This window comes from Aspergillus neoniger (assembly GCF_003184625.1).
Source record: "Aspergillus neoniger CBS 115656 unplaced genomic scaffold BO87scaffold_15, whole genome shotgun sequence".
Lineage (NCBI taxonomy): Eukaryota > Fungi > Ascomycota > Eurotiomycetes > Eurotiales > Aspergillaceae > Aspergillus > Aspergillus neoniger.
In genome coordinates, this window is record NW_020291143.1 from 571,031 (window position 1) to 584,059 (window position 13,029).

Sequence of the window (13,029 nt, forward strand, 5' to 3'; positions counted from 1 at the left end):
TTAGTGGGGTGGGATGGTTGGTAGAGTCAATTTGGATACAGTATGGTTGGTATAGTGGTGTGAAGACCAGCTTGAAGTATAACGAGAATTAGATACAAATCGCTAGGAGACACAACAAAATCATCAATCTAAGTAAGTTACACACAGCCTTTTTTTAATTACTCCGCAACCCAAACGGCCGCCATACCCATACCTGTGCCCACGCACATGCTGCTAACGCCAATCTTCTTGTTCGTCCGCTTCAGCTCCGTCAGCAGCGTGCTGATCTGGCGCGAACCCGTGCAGCCGAGTGGGTGACCAAAGGCAATTGCACCACCCTTGGGGTTGATCTTCTCCTGCGGCAGACCCAGCTCGTTGATGCACCAGACGCACTGCGAGGCGAATGCCTCGTTGATCTCGTAAATGTCCACGTCGTCCTTGGTGATGTCGGCCTTCTCCAGGGCCACGGGGATGGCCTTCCACGGGCCGATGCCCATGAGCAGGGGCTTGACACCGACGACGCTAGCAGCGACGTACTTGCCGATGATCTTCTGTCCCAGGCGCTCGGCCGTGGAGCGCTTCATCAGCAGCACGGCGGCAGCACCGTCGGAGATCTGGGAGGCGTTTCCGGCGTGGATGGATCCGTCCTTGGCGAATGCGGGTCGGATCTTGCCCAGCGACTCGGGGGTGATGCCGTCGCGGATGCCGTCGTCGGCCTTGACGGTGATGGTCTTCTCCTCGCCGGACTTGGGGTCCGTCCACTTGACTTCCAGAGGAATGATCTCCTCGTTGAAGAGACCGGCTTTCTGGGCCTTGACGGCCTTCTGGTATGAGGCGGCGGCGAAAGAGTCCTGGGCTGCACGGGTGACGTTGCGGTCCTTGGCCATCTGCTCGGACAGAACACCCATGGGGACCTTGCAGTTGGCAGACTCGGGGTGAGCCTCAAGAAGCTCGGAGAACTCGGTCACGGCACCGGGGCTGATGCTCGTTAGCTTACATATTCACAAAGGGGTGACGGGGGCGGAGCTTACCCGTATTGAGACGACATGCTCTCGACACCAGCACCAATACCAACATCAATCATGCCCGATTTCACGGCATTGGCAATATCCACGATCGCCTGAAGACCGCTAGAGCACTGACGGTTCAAACTCTTGACAGCAGTAGACTCGGGGAAGCCCGCAACCAGGGCGGCAGCACGGAATTCCGTCGCACCACCACCAGGGGCAAGGACGGATCCGACAGCGATGTCGTTGACCTGGCTGGGGTCGATGCCACTGCGGTCGATGACCCCCTTGAAGACACCGGCCAAGAGATCGGCGGCAGCAGTGTCCTTGAAACCACCTTTTCCACCCTTTGTAAGAGCCGTACGCAGAGCGCAGGTCACGACGATATCATCGGGGTGCTTCTCCGTGATGGCGGCGACTCCCTTCTTGCCACCAGGGCCGAAGTGGGAAGCCACCTGAGACAGACGTTGTTGGGCTAGTAACGCATGGCCGTTAGTTTAAAACCCTTTTTGAGACTGATAAAGGCTACTGTAGACTTACCGGAAGACATGATGACGTCAACGGGAGACTTGAATATAAAGAAATGAGATGCGCTAGTGGTATCTCCAAGGGAAAAGAAAAAGAGGTTTTGAAGAGACTGAAAATACGAAGAACTGAACCCTTGGTCTTATAAGAATCTGGGGCAACGTGGAGAAAGCCCAGTCACTTGCAATCAAACCGGCTGGGCTGCTCAGCTCTGCTTCAATGAACCGAGGCTTGTGCGCATCATTGTTGTTCCGCGGAGGCGGGTCACGGGATGTCGGTCCACGAGACAGCGGTTTCATGTGAAAAAGCAATGCACTAGAATGGCTGCTGGGTAATGGGTTGCATGTGCTGCTATTTAGGGGGGTATGCGTAGTGGTACGTCATGCGATCAGCAGGACCAAAGATGAAGATAGATATTACCTATGGTCTGGTGGTTGTCGTGTAGTGATTAGTGATCTTCATGCACACTAGTGTCACATGCCTATGCAATTGCTTTGTTTATAAATATATATCAAGTTTTACCCCGTCCTTACGTTCCCAACAATGACCTCTACTACACTATAGTATGCAATGTAACAAACGAATAGAAGAGACTGCCGATTAAATACCACCTACATAGAAAATCCCACCACGTAGTAGTAAATAGTAATAAACCATTCAAACAATGAAAGTCCACCACACGAACCAATCACCACCGAGCGGAACCCAACCTACGCCATCAGGCTAGTCTCTCCGCGGGCGGAATCCCACCCGCCCGGCGACAACTTTTCCTCCGCAATTCAAGATCATCCTCGACCTTCTATATCATCATCAGCCTCAACCCACCCCAGCCTCACACCGGCAATGACCTCCTCCCTCCTCTTCCCGCGGCGCCTCGCCGCGCTCACACTATCAAAGCCCCTATTCCCAACACCACAAGCAGCAGCAGCAGTAGCAGCTACCCGCACCCTCCCATCATACCTTCACCACAACCAAATACAACAGGTACGCCTGCCTCCAATCAACCAAGCAACCATCCAAAATATAACATAATCTAACAACCAAACCCCAAAACAGCAGCAGACCCGCCCCCTATCCCAAACCCCCCATACCCTCTCCTCCCCCTTCCGCCTCAGCACCAACAACAACCCGAACACATACGACCCCGAAGAAGGCGAATACTACAGTCCCTACAAACCGAAACGGCAGTGGCCACCGGACATGTCGAAGCTCTCCCCGAAGCATCAGTTCCGGCTAGAACGGAAGTATCGTCGTCGGGCGGCGCTGAAATACGCTCGGCCGAAGTGGGTTAAGGCGACGAAGATTACGCAGTGGGTTGTTATTGGGTGTATGTCCATCTATTCCCCGTCTGTATTGATTTGCCTTGGCGATGGCGGCAAATAATACGTGTGACGTGAAATTTGCGAGGTTTGGGGAAGGCTAACGTTTATGATGATGGAATTTAGTTGTTCTGGTGTATGCGTTGCTGTTTATGGAGTGGGATGAGCGTGGGAGTCCGTTTGATGAGGTGAGTAATCTATATTTTATTTGTTGGATATGGTGGAGGCAATTTGTTGACTGTGGCTAGATTCGACGGACCTTCTTTGCGGGTCTCAAGGGTGCTTTTTCGACGCCGCCGCCTCCTCGTCCTGTGAAGAGGTCGGAGGATGAGTCGGGTGCGCAATAATCAGGTCAAGCCAGGTGCTGGAGGTTTACAGCGGTATTTCATTAGACTAGACCACTCCATTCAATCTACACTGTATAGTATCCTATCCTGTACAACTATCTTATGATTGGAATATAATGACAGCGAAGCTTAAGCCGCTCATGTTGACAACAGTAGAACTAAGCATAATCCACATCGGTCATGTCGTGCCTGCTATAACGCATCTGTCCAAGAAAAAGAATGATCGGCCTGACATGCAATCAAAGAACGTCAATATCGTCAGGTCTGTGGCCCTATGCCGTCATGAGTCGTTTCGCCGTGGCCGTCAAGTGACGGTGAGATGCACCCAAAACACCGCAGAAATGCCAACGCCGTCCAATCCCGATTCTCCAAAGTCACAATGATGAATAACAAACAGATCAGGTAACAACAACAAGTCAAAAACAGTAAAAGCCGTCATAATGCCGTGTCAACGTCGCCATCCAAGTAGAGACGTGACCGGTCTGCGCAGCCATAGACTCACGTCTAAAGCCAATTCCCAAGGCCACTGTTGCCTTGGGCCCCGCCACGGCTAGCAGGGACATCCAGCGCAAGTTCCAGCTTGGGAGGCTGTTCGTCCAAGACACCCTTTCTGGGGCTTCCAGCTGCTGCCTTGATAGGGGACTTGCTCGGCGACCCAGGCTCCGGTCGGGGAGGGCCTTCGCGGACAGAAGTGTATGGCCACCCGTCATCTACAGCTGCAGCAACCCATGTCTTCAGGCAATCGTGCACGGAGGAATAAAACTTCTCCTTGCATGTTCGCAAACTGCCGCCCATGACCTTCTCGAATCCCGAAGCTCGGAACTCATCTCGGAGCTGGTTACGTTCTTCACTCGTTGGCAACGACGCCACCAGGCCATTCATGAGGTCCAGGTGCGCAGCCAGGTAGTTAGTCGCATCCCATTCCACGCCACCAACATACGGAGCGGCGGGAACTGGAGGCCTCGGGGCAGGGAAATGACGCTCCCGGTAGCTCATGCACGACTTGTCGTCTTTCAAGATCGGGATCACGTTGAGATGATGCAGGAAGATCCAGAAAACTTCCTTGGTCACATTGGTAACCTCCTTGCACCAGACTCGGTAGGGGCGTGACTGATATATGTTCGCGATAAAGCTCAGAGGCTGACTCTCCTCCGGGGGGGACGGGTCGCGCAGGTAGGATAAGATGCGTGAAGCCCGACTGGCTGCCATCTCGTCGGACGATACAGCAGAGAGCTGAGTAAACAGGAGATTGATGATGATTCCACGTGTTGTGTACTCGCTTGGGCCCTTCTTCTCTTCGTCAAAGAGCATTCTCAGCAATGCGGGGAACAGTTCGCCCTCGATGTTGGTGAGATGTTGCAGAGCGATGGACGTCGTGCAAAGAGCTTTCAAGCATAACAAGGTTTCGTGAAGCAAGGTATCTTCATGCTCTTCCCTATTCAAGTTATGAGCCCCCGGTTTACCAATCAGCGAATACGTTAAACTCACCTCCATTCAACCTTCATGATCCGGTAGAGCAGTTGCACCACCTCATCCATCCCACCGTCCGCAATGAACGTATCAACCCAGCTGACGGTTTCATTCCGGAGGAGGATGCGAAGCTTGTGCATCTTCCCAACCTCAACCATTTCTGGCTTCTGAATTTCTCTCAGATAATGCACAAAGTCGGACGGATCAGCTGCAGTATCACAAGCTGTGGCAGAAAGTGAGGTAGTGGAAGCTGACGGGGTACCGAGCCTGGAGAATCCTGTGGGCTGCGAATAGTCGGCCGACTTTGGACGCCTATAGAAACTTCCGCTATCCGGGCGCTTCTTGGGCGAAGAGCTGCCTTTGGAGAATGAGAAGCCGCGACTGCGGGATCGCGAGCGAGATCCTTTGCTGTCTTGGCCATGGCGGTCCTCCTTTGGCTCCTTCTTGCGCCCGCGACGACCGGTACTATCTGTACCACTAGCACCAGCGCTATGCGGCGTAGCATTTTCAGCTCGATCCTTCATGATGAAATCTGCCTTTATGTTGGTGTCCAAAGACCTCATCTTGTCTCGCATATTATGAGGTATATTTCTAGCATCCTGTCTCATTATTAGTCTAGGCTCTTGATGCCAAAAACAAGGCTAGTTCAGGATGTACTAACCAGTAGCTTTTCAAACTCGCTCTCAAGCTCCTTGCCGGTCAACCGTTTCTGCAGTTCAGCCTCCTGCTCTTTTGCATTGAATGCTGAGATTGCCGCTTGGACGCGAGAGAGTCGTTTCGGGCTTGCCTCGGGTCTGGATTCTACTGGGGGATGGTATTCCGGGCGTGAGAGTGCTCTGGGCCTCCCATGTTTCTTGGGCGAGGCGGGTTCTGGTTGGTTACCCGAAGCCAGCTGGTTCGCCGTCATGCCATCTATAGGATCCATTAATTCTTTCACCTTGCGATTGCCCGCGAGGTAGTCCGATTTTGGGCGTGGCTTGGGATCCCCGCGTGCTCTGAGAGAGGGTCCATCGTAGTCATAGAAGTTTCGCTGAAGAGTGGGACCATACTCCCTAGGGGTGTAGAGGGAAACCTCTTCCTGTAAAGTCCTACGCTTGTGCTGGGAACTGGAAACCTCAGGCTGGTTGTAGTACGGCGGTGTTGGGTAGTGGCCCCACATTGGAGAGGGCATGCTATCGACAGGGTCCGATGGGCTGCGGTTTTCTTTGTCCCGGGCGCTTTTCGAGTTTTCTCCTTTTCTTCCGCGTTGGGATCGTTTCAGGATAGCCGTGAGACTGTTGGCCGACTTTGCTTTCTTCGGCTTCAAATTCGCTGCTTCGTCATCTGGCGTCTCATCCGACTTGTCCTTGCGTTCCATATAGCTCTTGAGAGATTTCAGTGAGACGGCGCTTTTTGTTTTTTTGTGTAGAGTGTGTTTCCCTTGCTTTCCAGGTGATCTCTGGGTTGAACTAACGTCTGCTGAATCCCGGTTCGGGGCTATTTCTGCCAGTGGCTGTTCCGCAGGGTGGTAAGGTCCATCGACTGGGGGCGCATATGGGCTGCCACTAGGCTGGCCTGTTTCAACGACCCTCGGGGCGAGGACATCATCTGCAGATGAAGTCCGTTTGTGGGCCTTGGATGACCAGATAGCTCGCAGGACGGATGGTTTGGTAGGTCCACGGGAGGAATCGTCAAAGATGCTCGGGGGTTGTATGCTGGGAGCCATGTCTTATCGCCTTTGGCCCGAAACTGATTAGGAAGCCACAGGCTGTGTTAGCAGATGAGAACAGCCATCACAGGATGAAGGTTATGGAACGGGTAGGCGCAGGCGACTCACGGTGAAAGGGTGCTCCCGCGTAAAGATAGATCGAACACCAGCGAAGGATACGAACGTAGCGGAAAATTCTATGCAAAGCAGGATAACAAGGACGTGCAAGAGTAAAATACCGACGACATTGATGAATGTCAATTAGGAGAAGGAAATGAGGTCAGACAAAAAAAAAAGTGTAACAAGGTAACTAAGGAAGAGAAGAGAAGACACCGGTGCGAAGGAACAGGAGACACAGCAGCAACAGCAAACACCAGAGAGTCAACCTCAGGTGGGTAGACCGGGAATTTGAAGCCCTTCAAAGGTCTAAGACGGGCAGGAGCCGTAAGCATTCCCCCACTGCATAGCCTAGTCTGCCAACGCCGTTGCCAAACGGCTGGAGATGGGTGCACCGCAGTGAAGCGGAGGGTGTAAACACTGTGCGGGCAGGGAGGTTGCTGGGGGCAACCGCGCCTCCGGTCGCGCCGGACAGTGCATCACCCCGTCATGATCGTCTATCTATCAATCGGGCAGTTAATTGATCGGGCAATCATATCACTTCCATCATCCTCCGTGTCCAGCCCGTCCAGAAAGCATATCCGATCACCCGTCATAGTGAGCTGGGGCCCGTCGCGATGGAAATTGGGGTCGATGTCATAGTGGAGGAATAGCCGGCATGGAACCGGCTATTGAATGGACCATCACAATCTGCTTGGGTCGGAGTGGGTGAGAGGTCATATATAATGTCATTGGATAACCAGGAATATGGACAGAGTAGTATATTTGCTCAAATATAATGCTTCATCATTGTGATCAGTAATAGTTGGTGTGGGTTTCTGTTCCTCTTCTTTTCCTCAAAGTCGTATCCACTGTTGGATATCAACACGATGGGCTCTTGATCTGATCTGTTGGCATGCCAAATCGGGACTAGTCCGGCGCATGATGTAGTTACTTCCAGTCTAGACTACTACCACTATGCTTTCTCTCTATATAATTACGCTCTGCTTCTCAGCAGTATTTGCTTGACTAACAACTTATTGCTCTTCCTGCTTTTGCATCCCCACGCTAATCATTATGGAAGCCTCTACTGCTCTGGCCGATATCAAAAGATGTGAACAACAGGCAAGGGGTGAACATTGCCCCTATATCTTACTCGATTTAGGAAATAGAAGACGACCTCCTCACTGCTCTAGGTAGCCATTTACTGGTCTGTCACAGATTTTTGGGAGTTTAGACCGTTTCTCGAGTCTAAGATCAGCAACATGAGGAAAGGGGTATCGCTCGGAAGATCTGAAACAATTTGTGCGACTTGCGATAGCTGAAAAGCAACCTCTTGGAGTAAATCAACAATTCCCATCTCACAATGAATTAGGTTCGAATCAAGTGATTAGTCCCATACGGGAAAATGACCAGGATATCCAAGAAGACATCTGAAGTCTGTGAGACGTGTAGGACACACGATGTTACTGACCATTTGCTTGATGCTACACAATGTCTACAGGACTCTCGATCCGAGTCGTCTGATAGCCATTTAAACTTCCAAGCACTGACAGACGGTCTTGTGCTATTTTTAGAGATTTCTTGCTCAGGTTAATCTACAGCAGGGATCAATATCTAGAAGCTCTTGAAGGATGCCCTAAGTATTGCTGGGAGACCTGTGTGGGCAGTCAACTTTGATATACCAGTATCTAGAGGATCAAAGTTGAACGCAGATTGAATATTTGACTTCATTGGCCACAAGGGCTATATCAGTTGACTAGCACAATGAACACAAACATCCAGCATGAACTGTCTTCGCTTTAGACCTATCAATACAACAGCCAGTTGTAGAAGCAAATTCCACTCGATGTAGGTTGTGGATGCAGAACTCAGGTGGATTCCTCAATGCCAACTATGCTGTTGATCTGGGGAATAGCGTGCATCTTGCGTGGCTTTCAAGGTACCTGGTACACCGTCGAATCACCTCCAAAGCCATGACTGTCCCTCTAGCCATCGTGCATAGAGTTATGGTTGTCGTGCAATGGACATCAATTTGGGGAGCTCTAGCAATAAATAGCCTTTGAGAGGATCACCACTGGAGTTTTGTCTTGGAAAGTGCGTCTTTTTCTGATTGCCATTACGCGTTCTCTGACCCGCAATTGGTATACCAAGAAATTGTTCGGAGACCAGTCAACATGCTGGCCGAGGTATCTTGTCGCCTATCTTGTGAATTCGGTAGCATAGCGCTGGGAAGAAACCCCTGAAGCCATTCTGGCATAGGATCTAGACACTTGGCTCAAGGGTTGGTGAACCCCTCAAAACTTGTTGCGCGATTTAAAGTGATTTGGAATGGCGCTTTCCACGATGTTACCCTGAAGCCACAACGGTCCGGATCCATTCGCAAAGGATGGTCCGACCTCGAAACAAAGATCTTGGTCCCATTGATTGCCGACGCGGCAGCAGCCGCACGGAAGCACCAGAATCTCGCGGTCCCAGATTTCGGCCCTATGTGTAATATCTACAGTACAACCTGCCCATTATCAAGGAAATCATGCCGTTGATGTACTACAAGGACGCCAATTTAGGCGCTTAGATCCCGTGGAAGTGGTCGAATCAGAGGGGAAGACAAGGCCAAGCAGATCGATCAGCTGCAGCAAGGGGAGGACAAGGCGCATCACGGGACTTCAGGAATCTATGACTTGGCTGCCAAACCACCTCTACATTCGATCAAAGTGTCTATCTTCTAGACCCATTAAAATCTTTCTTTCCGGTACCCATGGGGTATCCATGCAGACTCCGGTTTTCGCTGAAATTCAATGTGTCACCGAATCCACGAGAAACACAATGTTGCCTAGAATTGATGTTTTTAGTCGGTCTGGGCGGCCCAGTTGGCCACACTTCACCGCGAACAGCCTCAGAACCGCATGCCGTCATGCTACCAAAATTCTGAATCTCCCCCTCCTCTTCCCTCTCCTGCTTCCGACTGGAGTGAATGTCACTGATTTTATCTTCTGGACCTATCTTCTATCGTAACAACTGCATTTGAACACTAAGCAGTCGATCTATCTATTTCTTCCGACCCTCTTCCCTGTTCCGCAGTGGACGTGTCTACAGCGACTACCGCAATCGGGCAGTTTCGGGCTGGCTTCCCCGCAGGGTCCTTGATCCTAGACTGACGTCCCGAACGTGGCGTTGCCTAAATACTCCGACCTCGTGGTTATCGGAATAGCTGCAATTGCTAATATCTCCAAATCGTGTCACTGAAGAGCTTCTCAGTCCGCCATGAATTGTCCTTCGCGCACCGATGACACCCTCGAGCACCCGGGATGGAACCAGAATCCGCCGGCGCTGAATGCCGACATTACCACTCGAAGCGATTTCAACGGCATTGCGAACTCGAAGGTGCATCGGAGACACGCAGGCGGTATCGGGGGAGCTGCAGGTGAAGGAATTGCAGCGATGGATCATAGACCAAATAGTCTAGATGGAAACGAGCCCGAGATGGAGAAGAAGACACCCGGCGAAGTGATCGCTGCCGCTCCTGGGGACCAATCACCCAGGACGAGCAGCGAATCACCTCGCCGTCCTTTCAATACATCAACCTTTTCTTTCTTTCTCCGTCTCGCTCAAAGTATCAAGAAGTTTGGTCGCTTCGTGGGCCCTGGATTCCTGATCGCGGTAGCTTACATTGATCCGGGAAACTACTCCACCGATGTCGCTGCAGGCGCGGAGTTTCGCTATGCCCTGCTCTTCATCGTCTTAGTGTCCAACCTTTTTGCTATCTTTCTACAATCGCTGTGTATTAAGCTCGGCACTGTGACCGGGCTCAACCTGGCGGAAAACTGCAGGGAGCACCTACCCAAGTGGTTGAACTACATCCTGTATGCTTTTGCGGAGGCCGCCATCGTGGCAACTGATATCGCAGAAGTAAGCAGCTAATTTCCCTCCCCTACTTTCTGATGCTGGTGCTAACTTGGTTCCTTAGGTTGTCGGATCTGCCATCTCGCTCAACCTTCTCCTGAAAATCCCTCTGGTGGCGGGATGCGCAATCACACTAGCCGATGTTCTCTTCATCTTGATATTCTATAGACCGAATGGCGCCATGTGGGGACTGCGTCTCTTCGAGTTCTTTGTCATGCTGTTGGTCCTGGGAGTGGTGATTTGCTTTTGCATTCAACTCGCTCTCATTAAAGAACAGTCGGTCGGAGCTGTTTTCCGGGGCTACTTGCCTTCGTCTGCCATCGTGCAGTCCAATGGGTGAGTAGCCCGCTTCGTAAATGACTGAGACATTGAGCTTACTAACTTCCTGTCTAACAGTCTGTATCAAAGCTGTGGTATCCTCGGTGCTACGGTGATGCCTCACTCCATGTTTCTTGGCAGCGGAGTTGTCCAATCGCGACTGAAGGAATTCGATGTTACCCAAGGCTACGTCGATCCCTCCGTCTGCCTTGGAAGCACCAACGGAGAAGTGGAATACAGGCCGTCCATCCAAGCCATTCGGGGATGTCTGAAGTACTCCGTCATTGAGCTTACGTTGTCCCTCTTTACATTTGCCTTATTCGTCAACAGCGCCATTCTCATCGTTGCTGGTGCTTCCTTGTACGGCACGTCGGGAGCTGATGAAGCAGACCTCTTTGGCATTTACGATCTTCTCTCTAGCTCCATTGCCCCGGCTGCAGGTCTGATCTTCGCATTGGCCCTGCTCCTCTCAGGTATCTCCGCCGGGATTGTCTGTACCATGGCTGGACAAATGGTCAGCGAGGGAATGCTGAACTGGAGTATCAGACCTTGGCTCCGGCGACTGGTCACGCGGTCTATCAGTATCATCCCTAGCATAATCATTGCAGCTGCTGTCGGCAAGGAGGGATTGAACAAGACTCTAAACGCCAGCCAAGTGGTTTTGAGTGTCATCCTGCCGTTTGTCACCGCTCCTCTGGTTTACTTTACGTGCCGCAACCGTTACATGACCGTCCCTACGGATAGAAACTTCTCCGGTGAGAATGCCTCGGCCGACGGAGTCAAGATGAGAAACAACTGGTTTGTTATTGCCATCGCTGTCATTGTTTGGGTAATCATTGCGGTCATGAACGTGGCTCTGCTCGTCCTGATTGGACTCGGCAAGGCCTAGAACGTGAAACATCTGGAACGCTGAACTGGAGGGGACGGCATCTCTCCGAAAGGAATTGTTGCTAGAATGTGCAAGCCGTGTAGGTCAGAAGGGTGGAGGTACGGTATGATACACTCCGTAAGATGCAGACCCGCAGAGGGGAAGAAAGTGAGAAGCAGAACATACACAATAAAAGTCCGTAGATGAACACAGCTTAATCGATTAATTCAAGGGGAAGGAAAAGGGGGGAAGAAGAGAATGAAAAAAAAGGATAACAAGAAAAATCCCAACTCCGATGCCACCATAATCATAACTCCTAAACCGCTATTCTCGTAAAACCACGTATGTAATTCTAACCCAACCCACTAGCAGGCTCCTTAACCTTAGTCTGCTCCGGCGGCTCATCAATAAACTGCGGCGGCGCCACCTCATCCTGCAAGAAACTCGGCATGGCACTATCAGCCATGGAGCTCTCCATCAACGTCTCCTCACCCAGGGCCTCCAACTCAGCATCAAGTTCCGCCTCATCCACATCCTCAGGAACATCATACGCCCTCGATATACTTTCCTGAATCTCATTCCCAACGTCCATCAAATCCGCCATCTCATCCTGCAACCGCTCAATCTTATCAATATCAATCTGACCATACTGCTTCTTGAGTGTCTTGGTGGTCGTCTTCATAGCATCCACTGTCGTCATCACATTCTTCAGATTATCCTGCATCATGCCCGCTTGCTCCATGTTCCATGACTGCTGCGATAGCTGATCCCGCTGCGCTTCGTACTGTTTCCGCCGCTGGAGTACCTTGAGTGCCTTCTGCCGTAACGCGGTTTTTCCGGGCCCGTCGCGCATCTTCGAGATCTTCGTTTGATAGGTTGATAGTTCTGAGTTCAGTGCCGCCAACTTGACGTCAATGCTGGAGATGCGGGTTTCCACCTGTTTCCCGATGGGGGGCGAAATGGTTAATCATGCGGGGTCGGGCGAGATGGATGGATTCGGAGAGTTGGGCAACAACAACAATGATGGATGGATGGGGAAGGGGAAGGGAAAACGTACATTGGTTATGGCCCCGTCTAGGGTTGGCTTGGGTGCCGTGTTCTTTGTACCGAATAGCCGGTTCATTTTGGCTGGTTGGGTGTGAGAGAGGATTGGAGATGAGCTTCTTGTGGCAAGCTTGAGGGTCTTGGAACAAGCACCGAACTGGGGGGTAGATAGATATGGTCTGGTCGGTCCTTAGCGGCCGCCTCGCCGCCTTGGAGATACCGGTCGGGGTATAGAGCTGTGTCGGGTGGTTCTGTAAGTTGGGGCTTTGCGCGAGAAAAGGTTTGATGGATTGCAAGATACGATTTGGATAGTGAGCACGAGATGAGTAGACTAGGTATTATAATACCATAGTATTAGGATAGAACAGCGGGGTGAATGTTATCGAAGCTTAGGCTGCTACCTAGAATTGCCCCCACGTGATGAGGTATAATACAGTAAGATGTGGTATTATGCAGAGGATACGGC

The 13,029-nt window shown here is 51.5% G+C and overlaps 5 protein-coding genes across 5 annotated transcripts; 2 read left to right on the plus strand and 3 right to left on the minus strand.

The window, feature by feature from the left end:
• Positions 1-32: 32 nt before the first annotated feature.
• BO87DRAFT_376471 (3-ketoacyl-coA thiolase peroxisomal A precursor) lies at positions 33-1,865 on the minus strand. Its single transcript, XM_025623307.1, has 3 exons — positions 1,527-1,865; positions 1,011-1,461; positions 33-957 (listed from the first exon to the last, which is right to left on the minus strand). Exons 1-3 carry the CDS (start codon positions 1,534-1,536, stop codon positions 159-161), a joined length of 1,260 nt encoding a protein of 419 aa, XP_025480072.1. The 5' UTR covers positions 1,537-1,865; the 3' UTR covers positions 33-158.
• Positions 1,866-2,312: 447 nt separating this feature from the next.
• Positions 2,313-3,258, plus strand: BO87DRAFT_376473 (uncharacterized protein). Its single transcript, XM_025623308.1, has 4 exons — positions 2,313-2,495; positions 2,568-2,838; positions 2,957-3,018; positions 3,079-3,258. Exons 1-4 carry the CDS (start codon positions 2,355-2,357, stop codon positions 3,175-3,177), a joined length of 573 nt encoding a protein of 190 aa, XP_025480073.1. The 5' UTR covers positions 2,313-2,354; the 3' UTR covers positions 3,178-3,258.
• Positions 3,259-3,295: 37 nt separating this feature from the next.
• On the minus strand, positions 3,296-6,708 carry BO87DRAFT_406653 (uncharacterized protein). Its single transcript, XM_025626011.1, has 4 exons — positions 6,464-6,708; positions 5,309-6,375; positions 4,666-5,246; positions 3,296-4,612 (listed from the first exon to the last, which is right to left on the minus strand). Exons 2-4 carry the CDS (start codon positions 6,350-6,352, stop codon positions 3,682-3,684), a joined length of 2,556 nt encoding a protein of 851 aa, XP_025480074.1. The 5' UTR covers positions 6,353-6,375; positions 6,464-6,708; the 3' UTR covers positions 3,296-3,681.
• Positions 6,709-9,570: 2,862 nt separating this feature from the next.
• On the plus strand, positions 9,571-11,706 carry BO87DRAFT_51692 (NRAMP family metal ion transporter). Its single transcript, XM_025629346.1, has 3 exons — positions 9,571-10,339; positions 10,398-10,669; positions 10,730-11,706. Exons 1-3 carry the CDS (start codon positions 9,695-9,697, stop codon positions 11,538-11,540), a joined length of 1,728 nt encoding a protein of 575 aa, XP_025480075.1. The 5' UTR covers positions 9,571-9,694; the 3' UTR covers positions 11,541-11,706.
• On the minus strand, positions 11,454-12,900 carry BO87DRAFT_406655 (putative SNF7 family protein (Cta1)). The gene is made up of 2 exons (XM_025626012.1): positions 12,577-12,900; positions 11,454-12,456 (listed from the first exon to the last, which is right to left on the minus strand). Exons 1-2 carry the CDS (start codon positions 12,640-12,642, stop codon positions 11,872-11,874), a joined length of 651 nt encoding a protein of 216 aa, XP_025480076.1. The 5' UTR covers positions 12,643-12,900; the 3' UTR covers positions 11,454-11,871.
• Positions 12,901-13,029: the final 129 nt, after the last annotated feature.

Bases quoted from the DNA above. Each gene is read 5' to 3' on its own strand.
- BO87DRAFT_376471 (XM_025623307.1), bottom strand. The intron at 958-1,010 runs GTAAGCTCCGCC...AACGAGCATCAG, and splicing joins AGCATGTCGTCTCAATACGG to CCCCGGTGCCGTGACCGAGT.
- BO87DRAFT_376473 (XM_025623308.1), top strand. From the start codon at position 2,355: ATGACCTCCTCCCTCCTCTTCCCGCGGCGCCTCGCCGCGCTCACACTA. The intron at 2,496-2,567 runs GTACGCCTGCCT...ACCCCAAAACAG, and splicing joins ACCACAACCAAATACAACAG to CAGCAGACCCGCCCCCTATC. The intron at 2,839-2,956 runs GTATGTCCATCT...GATGGAATTTAG, and splicing joins GCAGTGGGTTGTTATTGGGT to TTGTTCTGGTGTATGCGTTG.
- BO87DRAFT_406653 (XM_025626011.1), bottom strand. From the start codon at position 6,352: ATGGCTCCCAGCATACAACCCCCGAGCATCTTTGACGATTCCTCCCGT. The intron at 5,247-5,308 runs GTTAGTACATCC...ATAATGAGACAG, and splicing joins GCGAGTTTGAAAAGCTACTG to GATGCTAGAAATATACCTCA. The intron at 4,613-4,665 runs GTGAGTTTAACG...TAACTTGAATAG, and splicing joins ATCATGAAGGTTGAATGGAG to GGAAGAGCATGAAGATACCT.
- BO87DRAFT_51692 (XM_025629346.1), top strand. From the start codon at position 9,695: ATGAATTGTCCTTCGCGCACCGATGACACCCTCGAGCACCCGGGATGG. The intron at 10,340-10,397 runs GTAAGCAGCTAA...TTGGTTCCTTAG, and splicing joins TGGCAACTGATATCGCAGAA to GTTGTCGGATCTGCCATCTC. The intron at 10,670-10,729 runs GTGAGTAGCCCG...CCTGTCTAACAG, and splicing joins GCCATCGTGCAGTCCAATGG to TCTGTATCAAAGCTGTGGTA.
- BO87DRAFT_406655 (XM_025626012.1), bottom strand. From the start codon at position 12,642: ATGAACCGGCTATTCGGTACAAAGAACACGGCACCCAAGCCAACCCTA. The intron at 12,457-12,576 runs GTACGTTTTCCC...ATCGGGAAACAG, and splicing joins TAGACGGGGCCATAACCAAT to GTGGAAACCCGCATCTCCAG.